This window comes from Macaca fascicularis, chromosome 9 (assembly GCF_037993035.2).
Source record: "Macaca fascicularis isolate 582-1 chromosome 9, T2T-MFA8v1.1".
NCBI classification, from domain to species: Eukaryota; Metazoa; Chordata; class Mammalia; order Primates; family Cercopithecidae; genus Macaca; species Macaca fascicularis.
The window spans coordinates 50,164,004-50,177,405 of NC_088383.1; the positions used below are offsets into that span (position 1 = coordinate 50,164,004).

Below are 13,402 nucleotides of genomic sequence, written 5' to 3' on the forward strand. Positions count from 1 at the left end.
GCTGCATAAATATCTTCTTTTGAGAAGTGTCTGTTCATATCCTTCGCCCACTTTTTGATGGGTTGTTTTTTTCTTGTAAATTTAAGTTCTTTGTAGATTCTGCTCTGTATCTTAAGTGTGGTAGTTACTACATGAGGGTATACTGTTGTAAAAACTCATTGTATTAGTGTGTTCTCACTGCTATAAAGATACTACTTGAGACTGGGTAATTTATACACAAAAGAAATTTAATTACTCGCAGTTCAGAGTGACTGGGGAGGCCTCAGGAGACTTACAATCATGGTGGAAGGCGAAGTGGAAGCAGGCACCTTCTTAACAGGATGGCAGGAGACAGCAAGTGAGTGCAGGGGAAACTGATGTTTTTGAAAATATCAGATCTTGTGAGAACTCCCTCACTATCATGAGAACAGCATGGGGGAAACCACTCCCATGATGCAATCACCTCTTATCAGGTCCTTCCTTCAATACATGGGGATTACAATTCAAGATGAGATTTGGGTGGGGACACAGAGCCCCAAACCACATCACTCATAAAATTGGCAAAACAGGATGTCTTTTACCATGTTTAAATTATACTTAAGTTGATTTATAAAAATTATCATACATTGTTTTAATAATGAAACAAAATTTTGAAATTTCATAAACAGGAAAATAGACAATGTTTTATAGTTACACAAAGTTATTTATTATACTTTATTAAAATAAGTAAAGCTAAACATATCAGCAGGTAAAAAGGTCAAAACCATGCATTTGAAGACAAAAGCTGAATAACTTTAACTTTTGCAAATACTTGCAAAACAACAAAATATGTTATTGTACATCCACAATAGTATATGTGTATATATGGAAATAAAGAATGAAAGTAATGAGACATGGTATCAATAAAAACCAAGTTTAAAATAAGGCTTAAAGGTGGTAAAGGTTATAGGAAGTTAAAGAAATTTGGGAATGACATGCAGATACTCCAACTACTTTTGCAATACTTTACTTCCAAGCTGCAATGTGTACACTGATGGTTATGTTATGAAATATTTCACTAAAACTACACCAGCCCACCTAAAAGGGTTCACTAAAATTCAGTCAATAGGCTTGGATTTTAAAAAGTAAGCTATACTGAGCTTCCTGTGGCTCTGAATTGGAGACAAAACTCACATGGGCTAAAGGTTCTAGGTGGTCCTCTAGCTTTGTACACACACTTAATGTGGTTTCCAGTCTCTGCACCTAGGAAGAGGGGCAGATGCAGCCTCAAGGACAACCTATATCCCACTGCCTCTGGCTGGTCCCAATGTATGTTCTGGTAAGAGGGTGGTCCATCCTGAGCTCCCCTAAGGGTAGGTCCATTAGGCAGAAAATGCAGAGGCAACAGTATAGTTGGAGGGCAGACTAATCAAGGACAGGATATGCTCATGACAGAAAGGGCCATGGGGTAACACTCTTTCCCCAAAAGTGGACTCAGAGACTGAAAAGGTTATTCAATTTATTTGTGCTTTAAAAAAATCTTCATACTCTACAGTTACTATTTGTATAGAATTCTGTTTACAGTTACATTTCTATTTAAAAATTTGGGATCAGAACAAAATATGACTAATTTTTTAAAAACATGACTTTCAGGATAATACTGTATCTAGAAGAAAATTTCTATTCATTATTTCCTAAACTGACACATTTCCTTTAACACAATCTTCAGATATAATAAAGTCTAGGTATTTGTTAATGTCTTCACATTCAAAATATCTGTTATGACTTTAACTCAGTATGAATTATCTTGCTTAGTAAAATGACATTTCTTGATATAGACTCAACTACATTTGCTGCATTCTTTGAATACCTTCCCTATTATTTATTTAATATACAATGAGTAAAACTTGTACATAAAGTTGTGAAAAGAAACAGAATGTTGACAGTTTTCTCTAAATGTGGTTTATCTTATTTTTATTAATGGTCATTCTCTGGAAGAACATTTTCATATATCCATGTGAGTCATTAGATTATTTCCTATGGAAGTTCTTTGTTTAATAAATTCCAAATTATAGCAAAATATTTCCCCATATTCTCTACATGGATCAGTAGTGTTTCTTCTACATGTATTCAGTTACTTTGTAGTTGTCTCTTACAGCAGATTTTCAAACATTCATTACATTATTAGGAATTTCCCCTATGCTATTCTCTTATTTACTTTGGAAGATGACTTATGGTAAAAGGTTTGCCAAGTTCTTTACATTCACAGGGGTCATGTCCTATTTGATTTCTCCTAAGTATTTTGAGGTATGAATTGCTTGAGAAAGATTTCTCTCATTTCTACATTTATAAGCTTTTTCCCATGTGTATCCTTGGATGTGCTATGAGAGTTTATTTCTCAGAGGGTTTCCCCACACTGCTTACATCCATAGGGTTTCTCCCTTGTGTGTCTTCTCTGATATACTTTGAGACCTAAGCTGCAACTGAAGCTTTTCCCACACTGACTACATTCATAGGGTTTCTCCCTTGTGTGTGTTCTCTGATGTTTAGTGAGATCTGACTTATGATAGTACTTCCCACATTCATTACATTTATAAGGTTTTTCCCCTGTGTGTATTCTCTGATGTACAGTAAGAACTGATTTCTCAGAGAAGGACTTCCCACACTCATTACACCCATAGGGCTTCTCCCCCATGTGTTTTCTCTGATGGGAGTTGAGGACTGAGTTGCAAATAAAGGTTTTCCCACATTCATTACAGTAATAAGACTTCTCCCCTCTGTGTGTTCTCTTATGTACTGTATAGTCTGCCTTATGGTATAAGGTTTTCCCACATTTTTTACACACAAAGGGTTTGTCTCCTGTATGCATTCTCTGGTGTATTGTAAGGTATGAATTCCTAGAGAAGAATTTCCCACATTCCTTACATCTATAGGGCTTCTTACCTGTGTGTGTTCTCTGATGTTTGGTTAGGTCTGATTTATTGTAGAAGGTTTTTCCACATTCATTACATTTATAAGGTTTTTCCCCTGTGTGTATTCTCTGATGTACTGTAAGGACTGATTTCTCAGAGAAGGATTTCCCGTACTCAGTATATTCATAGGGTTTCTCCTTTGTATGTGTTCTCTGATGTACTTTTAGGCCTGAGTTATGACTAAAAGTTTTCCCACACTGAATACATTCATAGGGTTTTCCCCCTATGTGAGTCTTCTGATGTTTAGTGACATCAGACTTGTGGCAAAAGGTTTTGCCACATATCTTACATTCATAGGGTTTCTCGCCTGTGTGAGTTCTCTGATGTATTATAAGATATGAACTCCTAGAGAAAGATTTCCCACATTCATTACATTCACAGGGTTTCTCACCTGTGTGTGTTTTATGATGTATTATGAGGACAGAGTTGCTTATGAAGGTTTTTCCACATTGATTACATTCGTAGGGTTTCTCCCATGTGAATTCTCTGATGTACTGTAAGATATGACTTATGAAAGAAACTTTTTCTACATTCCTTACATTTATAGGGTTTCTCTCCTGTGTGAGTTCTCTGATGTAATATGAGGTGTGAATTCCTAGAAAAGCATTTCCCACATTCCTTACATTTATAGGGTTTCTCTCCTGTGTGGACTCTCCGATGTAAAGTGAGGGGAGATTTCCTAGAAAAACATTTTTCACATTCATTACATTCATAGGGTTTCTCCCCTGTATGGATTCTTTGATGTTTGGTTAGCTTTGACTGTTCATAGAATGGTTTTCCACATTGCTCACATCCATAGACTTCCTCTCCTCTGTGTGTTCTGTGAGTTACATTAAGTACTGACTTCTCATACAAAGGTTCCCCTGATTTGTTACTTTCAAATGTTTTCTCTCTTGTGTTAGGAAAGCTTGATCTGTTAAAATTACCTACACTTTCAATATATTTATAATGTTTCACCTCCAAATGAACGCTATGTTTCAAGAAAGTGGACTTCTCAAAGGTTTTTTCATATTCATTAAACTCATAAAAGTTTTCTCTTTTTTCTGACATTTTATGGACCGTGAGAGTTGGATTATTATAAAACACTTTATTACATTCATTATGTACACAAGGACTCTCTCCTGTGTAAGCTTGCTTATATGTAATGAAAACTGCCTTTCCATAGAAATCTTTCTCACATTCCTTATATTCAAGATTGCTCTAAATTTTGAATTTTCAGATATGAAATGAAGTCCTCCTTATGACTGAGGCATTTTCCAATTTGAATAAACTCATAACGTTTCTCTTCCATATGAGTTTTTTCATGGTTACTATTGAGGAATAGTTTTCTATATGCACTGAGGTCATGAGGCATCTTTCTTAAATAATTTTTCTTACTACTAAATAAATCTGAAATGTATTTTAAACTCATACCACATAAGTCACATTTACAAGGTATTTTTATGGAAGGAAGTGGGTCTATGCTGAAATCAAACACTTTTCCTAATATGTTACCTCTCTCTATAGTCAGTATTTGGTTGTTGATATATGGAGCTTGCCAGATATGTCTGTCCTGGATTTCCTGACAGCGCTCCAGTTGGTCATCAACTTTGCAGACTTCTAGAAATAAGAAAAAATAACCGTAACTTATAAGTCTTGTGATATTTGTGATGAACTTACACTTACATACAAACGCGCTTTTATATATAGTTGACTTAGTTTCCTGGAATAAAGTAATCCAAAAAGTGTTAATCTCCTCTAGCCCTTTGGCTAGAAGAAAATAAACAAGAAACCTTATAATGTGGAAAGTAGGGTGGAAATTTAGAACACACAATGGGCAACTTATAAATACGTACTTCAAAACAACACAGAGGTTACAAATAACCATAAAGCACAATGAATACAGAATAGACACAAATAATGACATAAAACATTAGATATAAAAATGATACTAAAGATATAAAATAAATAATATAAATATAAAAATGGCTAATCTAGAAATGGGACATGCAGAGAATGAGAGGGGCAAGGAAAACTAGTAGTTAAGAGTGTTCTAGAAAAATATCAGAGGAGGCTGGGCATGGTGGCTCATACCTGTAATCTCAGCACTTTGAGAGGACAAGGAGGGAGGATCACCTAAGGTTGGGAGTTCAAGCCCAGCCTGACCAACATGAAGAAACCCCATCTCTACTGAAATTAGCTGGGCATGGTGGCACATGCCTGTAATCCCAGCTACTAGGGAGGCTGGACAGGAGAATTGCTGGAACCTGGGAGGCAGAGGCTGAGGTGAGCTGAGATCACGCCACTGCACTCCAGCCTGGGCAACAAGAGCGAACTCTGTCTCAAAAAGAAAAAAAAAAGAAAAAGAAAAAAGAGAAGAAAAATGTCAGAGGAATGGTTTATTTGAATGAAACATATCAAGCTTTAAATAGTGTTCTTCTATCACTTGAACCCAAAGGCAGGGGTTGTAGTGGTGTTTCAGGTGGTATGAGTGGAAAGTGAAAACATAAAATACAAAAATATTTGGAAGACAGTTTACAAAAGTAAAACAGTAATATACTTTTTTTTTTTTTTTTTTTTTGAGATGGAGTCTGGTTCTGTCACCCATGCTAGAGTGCAGTGGCACGATCTTAGCTCACTGCAACCTCTGCCTCCTGGGTTCAAGCAATTATCCTGCCTCAGCCTCCTGAGTAGCTGGGATTACAAGCACCTGCCACCATGCCCAGCTAATTTTTGTATTTTATTAGAGACAGGGTTTCACCATGTTGGCCAGGTGGGTCTTGAACTCCTGACCTCAGATGATCCACCCCCCTCAGCCTCCAAAAGTGCTGAGATTACAGGTGTGAGCCACTGTGCCTGGCCTTTTCTTTTTGAGATGGAGTTTCGCTCTGTCACCCAGACTGGAGTGCAGTGGCATGATCTCAGCTCACTGCAACCTCCATCTCCCCAGTTCAAGTGATTTTCCTGTATCAGCCTCCTGATTAGCTGGGATTACAGGCGTGTGCTACCACACCCGGCTAATTTTTTATATTTTTGGTAGACATGGGGTTTCACCATGTTGGTCAGGCTAGTCTCAAACTCCTGACCTCAAATGATCCACCCACCTCGGCCTCCCAAAGTGCTAGGACTACAGGTGTGAGCCACCACACCCATCCCAATAACAGACAGTTACTTAACATCATTAAGAAAGGATGACAGAAAGACAAAAATAAAATAACATTATGAGGGTCATCTGTGAGAGCAGCAGGCTTATAGAACGTAACAAAAAAGATAAGTGAGGAAGACTTATGATTTGTCAGTAATGATTTTAGTTTCAGTTCTTGCCAATTTGCAGGGATCAGAACATCCTCCCAGACTCCTGACTGCAGGTAAAACACTGTATGAATGGCCAAAGGCACTGGAAATAGAAAGGGGAAGGTCGTCAGACCAAAACTTTATATCATGGATATAGCAAGAGCTTATTATTTTTTGAAGATTCAATTTTATTGTTTTTCAACAGGTAATTTATGGTGATTACTGAAAACATATCAAGTTGTCTCCTAAATGTTAGTTGGTATCTTGTATTTGTCAGAGTTTTACTATGACATCTACTGCACCTTTCTTCTTTTTGTACTTTGTTTTTTTGATATTTTCCCATTTTTTCTTCTTTACATCTTTGGAAGTTATACTATACCAGTTTCTCAATGGTTGGCTACCCATTAAATTTTACCAAGCTCTCATTCATCAAGATTCAGTTAGTTAAGTAACGATACAATATCTATTATATGCTATATACCAAAGTGAGTTAATATCATAAACCTCTTTTCTGAATTACAGAAGGATTTTGAAACACAATTTGATTATCCCCACCTCATTTATATGTAATTATTATTTATTATATAATTGTGTCTTTTTTAGCACTACAAATTAAGTATCACTATTATTTTATACAAACATAATTTAAATTGACCTATGTTTCCTAATTTCCTATCACTTATTTACCAATACTCTCATCTCAAGCATTCTTTTAGGGTTCATTTTCTCTCTTCCTGTATTTGCTATTAGAATTTTACTAAAAAAATTATGCAAAAGGTATGGCTTTTATAATTTATTGCAGTATCGATCCAATTTTAATTTTTTTAAAAGTTAAATGTAGGGTTCAGTAATCTGCGATGACAGACATTCCTTCTTCCTTACTCCTTTTATTTCCTCTTTTACTACTCTGAATGTGTCTTACATGGTTGTTTTATACTTACCAATACATCCATGGTCTTAATTAATGGGTGTTTGAAAACATATTTTCCATTACTTGTTTACTCTCACAAATGATTTATTTCCTCAGGTTTTGGTTTTAAGCTCATATTTCGTTTAACTGTAAGTGAGAATATTGGGGATGCTTATCCTTGAGAGGAATTCTTTTCCCTTCCTTAAAGCAAGCTACCAATCCGAGGTGACGGCCTAGAGTCTGGATCCTCTAGTGTGGGAGTATAGGAGAATAAGGGTACAAGAAAGCCCTCTATTACTACAGCAGGAGTGCAGAACTATATTGGGCTCAGGATCCTTTACTGACAGAAAAGTAGAGGTCTCATAACACTGAGGAAGAAGCAGGTACAGCTGTCCCTCAGGCTCTGCAGGGGATTGTTTCCAGAACTTCCCTCAGATACCAAAATCCACAGATGATCAAGTTGCACAGTTAGCCCTGACACACCTGCAGATACAGAGGGCTGACTGTACACGGTGAAAGCCCCATGCAGAGGCCCAGGCACACAGGGCCTGCCTATGACTAAGGCTGTGTTAGAACAACAGAGAACACCCCTGCCCCCACCACAAGCATGACATAGAGTAACAGGGAGCAGCAGCCTATTGCTGGCAGAGGGGCAAGAGCAGGGAGACACAGGCTTAAGAGGGATAGCTAACAGCCAACACAGAGAAGCATAGGGAAAATTCTCCTAATGCAAAATATCTAAAAACTATGGGATAACAAACATATACAAGCAACTGGAGATCCAGGGAAAAAATGATGAAAAACATCAAACCACAAGCGAGAGAACAGCAAGAAAGAAAAATACCACACACACACAGATATTTGGCCATAAATATCATAGCCAAACAACTAAAAACCAAGGATAAAAAGAAAATCTTAAAGGCAGCCAGAGAAAACAGGATATTAAATGCAGAGAAACAAAGCTTTTTAAATTACAGCAGGAAATAATATCTAAGTGAGAAGACAACAGAATGAAATATTTAATGTATGGAGAAAAAAATGTCAATCTAGAATTCTATACCCAGAGGAAAAAAAAATCTTACAAATAAAGATAGTCTTTTTTGGACAAACAAAAGCTGAGAAAATTCACTGCCAACAGAGCTTTGCTTTAAGAAATACTAAAGGGAGTTATTTACACAAAAGGAGGAAGATACACAAAGATATTAAGAATGTCTAAAATGTTTTTTAAATGGGGGGCAAACATAAAAGACTTTTAAATCGTTATAAAAGACGACTGGCTTTACAGAGCAAAAATACCACGGATACATTGTGGGGTCTCTAAGTAAAAACATATGGCTACAATATCACATAGAAAGGGAGGAAGGCTTTAGCCCAGGAACTCAAAACCAGCCTGCGCAACATGGTGAGAGCTCATCACTACTAAAAAAACAACTAGACAGACATGGTGGTACGTCCTGTAGTTCAAAGTACTCAGGAGGCTGAGGTGGGAGGATCACCTGAGCCCAGGAAGTTGAGCCGTTATTGTGTGACTGCACTTTAGCCTGGGCGACAGAGCAAAACCGTATCAAAAAAAAAAAAAAAAAAAAAAGAGAGAGGACGGAATGGAGCTATATCAAATCTTAAATTTTATATTGTTGTAAGATTCTATGGTTATATGTGAAATAGTATCATATCACTTGTAAGGAGACTGTGATAAACTGATAATGCTTATTGTATATCACGGGGCAACCACTTAAAACAAAATTTAAGAAAGAACTATAGACTGAGTATCCCTTACCTGAAATGCTTGGGACCAGAAGTGTTTTTGATTCCTGGTGTTTTTGGATTTTTTATTTTTTCAGATTGTGGAATATTTTTATATTGTCCTTTGAGGGAGTACATGTGTGAGTGAATCTAGGTGATATGGTTTGGATTCATGTCCCTGCCCAAATCTCATGTCGGATTGTAATCCCCAGTGCTGGAGGTGGGCCTGGTGGGAGGTGATTGGATCATGGGGGCAGATTTCCCCCCTTTGGTGCTGTTCTCATGACAGAGGTCTCAAGAAATATAGTTATTTAAATGTGTGTGGTACCTCCCACCTCTCTCTCTTCTTCCTGCTCTGGCCACATAAGATGTGCCTGTTTGCCCTTCACCTTCCACCATGACTACAAGTTTCCTGAGTCCTTCCAGTCATGTTTCCTATACAGCCTGCAGAACTGTGAGGCAATGAAACCTCTTCTCTTTATAAATTACCCAGTCTCAGGTAGTTCTTTATAGCAATGCAAGAATGCATATAGCAATGCAAGGACTAATATACTATGCATGCAAACGAAGAGATATCACAGCTAAAGGGGGTTGGGAGAGTCTTTTTTCCCTTAGGGACACTGAATAAACTATGTGTTGTGTCCCTACACTTTGACTGTGCCCCATCACATAAGGTGTGGAACTTTCCACTTGTGGTGTCCTGTTGGCACTCAAAAAGTTCTGGGTTTTTGAGCATTTCAGATATCAAATTTTCAGATTAGGGATGCTCAACCTGTAATACTAATAAGAATTCAGCGGAGATAAAACAAAATAAAAATTACCAATCCAAATGAGAGAAAACGAGGAAAAAAAGGAAAAAGAACAAAATGAGCAAGGAGGAAACACTCAGCAAAATTATGTGAATCCAAACATTAACAAATTACATGAAATATAAGTGGTTGAAACGTCACAATTAAGAAGTAGAAGTAAGACCAGGCGCTGTGGCTCACACCTGTAATCCTAGCACTTTGGAAGGCCGAGGCAGGCCGATCACTTGAGGTCAGGAGCTCGAAACCAGCCTGGTCAACATGGTGAAATTCTGTCTCTACTAAAAGTACAAAACTTAGCTGGAAATAGCTTGAACCCGGGAGGCAGAAGTTGCAATGAGCTGAGATCGTGCTACTGCATTCCAGTCCAGGCAGCAGAGTGAGATGCCATCCCCCCGCCCCCCAAAAAAAGTAGAAGTTTTCACACAAGTTATAAAAGCAACACCCAACCACATGCTATTTTAAGAAATTCACGGCGAGGCACAGTGGCTCATGCCTGTAATCCCAGCACTCTGGGAAGCCAAAGCAGGTGGATCACAAGGGCAGGAGTTCAAGACCAGCCTGGCCAACATGATGAACCCTCATCTCTACTAAAAATACAAAAAATTAGCCAGGTATGGTGGCATGCACCCTTAATCCCAGCTACTTGAGAGGCTGAGGCAGGAGAATCACTTGAACCCAGGAGGCGGAGGTTGCAGTGAGCCGAGATTGCGCCATTGCACTCCAGCCTGGGTGACAGAGCAAGACTCCATCTCAACAAAAAAAAAAAAAAAAAAGGAAATTCACTTTAAATATAAAGAGATTAAAAGTATGGAAAAAGGTAAATAAAATTAAAAGACAATTGGAAGAACTAAATTAATATCAAAGTAGCATTTAGAACAAAGAGTATTACTAGGTATAAAGAGAGACATTACATAATTATTAAGTGGTTAATTCATGAAGTGGACATAAGGATCCTAATATGTATACACTTAGTAATGCTCCAAAATTCATAAAGCAAAAACCAAAAGACTCAAAAGGAGAAATTAAATCCAAAATTGCAACTGAAGACTTCAGTGTTGTGTATCACTGACACAGTGAGAAAGTTTTTGAGTGTTAGACCTTGCATTTTCCCATTAGTCCTATGATTTTTATTGTACTCATTTGCATAGAGCAGTGATTCTTAGGAATGTATACACTGCATTTTAACAGAATTCACTTTATTAGAATACCGTCATTCTTCCCACTTGTTTTTAGCCTCCGCTTAATCAAATTAAATACAGTCAATAATGCCCATGTTTTCAACAACACACTCTCACATTTGCTTTAGAATTAGTTCCTCAATTAAATTCAGAGGCTACTACCAGTATTTTTACCATGCTTTTTGTGTCACTTCTTGGTTATCTGATATTCATCTTCTAATAAAAGGTCTTAGGGACAAAGGACCCAGAATTCTTGCCTATTCAAAAAAAGGTTTCCTCTTTTTTGTTAAAGAATCACTCTTTAACCTAGTATAAAGTTCTTAATTTGACCCTCCCTAAGGATTTTGTAGCAATTGCTCTACAGACTTTTAGCAGTTTTGTTTAGCAAATTTTGTTATGGAAAAGGTTGAGATCAGCTGGACGTTTTTCTTATATTGACTGGCTGTCAAAATGATTCTTTATCTTTGAAATCTAGTAATGCTATTAGGAATATAGCATGATGTTGATCATTTTTGGTCTGCCTTCCTTAGGGATGGTTTATCTTTTTTATGTAGATTCAATCGTATCTTCTTTTCCCCAAAAAATGTTATTGGAGTATTTTCAATATTGGTTCTATTTATTTGATTTTCTACTTTGGGGAATGAACTATATGTATAGTATATATGTGAAATATCTTTTATACTATCTTCTTTATGCAATATTCACCTTTTATTTTTTTCAGTTTCTTCTTGCTTGAAAGGCCTTCCACATTTATTTCTAATCTACATTTCAGCAATGCCTATTCTTCTTTGGGAATTCTCCAATTTGCTTTTCTTTCTTTCTTTCTTTTTTTTTTTGAGATGGAGTTTCATTCTGTTGCCCAGGCTGGAGTACAGTGGTGTGATCTTGACTCACTGCAGCCTCTGCCTGCTGGGTTCAAGCTATTCTCCTGCCTCAGCCTCCTAAGTAACTGGGATTACAGGTGTGCCACCATTCCCGGCTAATTTTTTGTATTTTTAGTAGAGATGGGGTTTCACTATGTTGGCCAGGCTGGTCTCAAATTCCCGACCTCAAGTGATCCACTGGCCTTGGCCTCCCAAAGTATGGGGATTACAGATGTGAGCCACCGTGCCTGGCCCCAATTTGCTTTCTTTACTGTGATTCTTATTTTCTCTTACAATTCTTTTCTCGGTCTGACATCCCAGAATGCATTTTATTAAATGAATTAAAACATTATACTGTTGCCTTAACATATCATGCAGGCAATCAATTCAATTAGTCCTTTTTGAAATTCATGGTTTATTATTTGCCCCAATTATTTATGTACTTTATGTACACGTTGATCAGGTGACATTTTATCACCTACTTTTTTTTTTCTAATCTTTTTCAACCCTTTATTCTTGCAGTAGTTTTGTGGGGCATTTTATGCTGGTTCCTTTTGGATTACTCAGCTTCAAAGGACATGAGCTTTTACACTGCATCAGTTTTACTAGGTAAAGGGAACAGAGGCATGTCTTAATCTAACGAGAGAGCTTATGAAAAAGTGTTTTGCACATATACCAAACTCAGTTTATGCATCAACCCAGATTGTCGCTCCTTTCTTGCCAGAGTAGCCTTAGTAATGGCTTGCTCTGTTATTACCCTCTTGTACTTTCTCTTCGTCCTAACCAGCCTTACTCCCCATTTCCTCACTTCTGTAGTAGGTCTGCCCATCCTGACAAGTTTTTACTTCAAACTGTTTACAGGAATACAAGCTAAGATAGCATGCAAGTTTATTTCCCCTCACACAGGTGTCTGTAACATTTTTTTCTGAAATGGAAAGTCTCATTTCTTGCATTGTCACAGAGTGTCACTGAAAAACATGACTTGTGTGTCTGTTTCCATACTTAACCCTACATCAGCTTCACAGAACCAAACTGCATTCAAAGGAGCTCCAGCTGTCCTGCGCACAGCACTGATGTTATTCCAAGAGAGATTTAAGCTTTGTACCTCAGAGTATGTACGTTGTCTCTCTAAAGTATTTTACCAGTTCCTTCAAGCACCAGAAATGTTTTTGTTTCTTTTCATCTGCTGGTACATATGGCCCTCCTTAATTTTTCAGTGATTCTGGTAGCATTTCCACTTGTATTGATTTGGGGTTTCAGATATCCTCTATTGTCATGAGATAAACTTTGTGTTGTTCTTTTTCGTTATTGTTTCTGGATGATCTGTAGACAGAGACAGAGAAAATGCTTACTTTACACATCCCACTTCAGAGAAGCTCACTTTCTCCTTGAAACATTGTCTTCCTTGGCTGCAGGATACTACATTCTTTGTTTTCCACTCATCCCCAAACTGCTTTTTCTTTCTTCTTTGCTCAGTCTCCTCACTTTCAAGACTTCTGAAAGCTAATGACCCAGGGGATAGCCTCCAGTCCTACCCCAAAAGAGAGGTTATCTAATCCCTCAGCTTTAAATACTAAACTTCAAAACTGTTAACTACTGCCATAAGCTGATAATTTCCAAATAAATATCTTCCACTTGGACTTGCACCAAACTACCTGCTTATGTGCCCAAACGCTTATTAGCCATGTAAACCTGG

General features: G+C 37.4%; 1 protein-coding gene across 22 annotated transcripts in view; it reads right to left on the reverse strand.

The window, feature by feature from the left end:
* Positions 1-661: 661 nt before the first annotated feature.
* The window catches only part of LOC102139307 (zinc finger protein 37A-like), a 38,977-nt gene continuing 26,236 nt past the window's right edge, over positions 662-13,402 (reverse strand). For 8 of the 22 annotated variants that reach the window (XM_074001463.1, XM_074001456.1, XM_074001451.1 and 5 more), the window contains 2 exons: positions 11,549-13,029; positions 1,461-4,529 (listed from right to left, as the gene is read on the reverse strand). In XM_074001463.1, the coding sequence (XP_073857564.1) occupies positions 2,357-3,643 (1,287 nt within the window). In that variant the 5' untranslated portion in view covers positions 3,644-4,529; positions 11,549-13,029 and the 3' untranslated portion in view covers positions 1,461-2,356. Of the gene's footprint in view, positions 4,530-5,003; positions 5,247-11,548; positions 13,030-13,402 lie in introns of those variants that run through there. The other 14 variants (XM_015455812.4, XM_065520565.2, XM_065520563.2 and 11 more) reach the window with 7 other exon arrangements.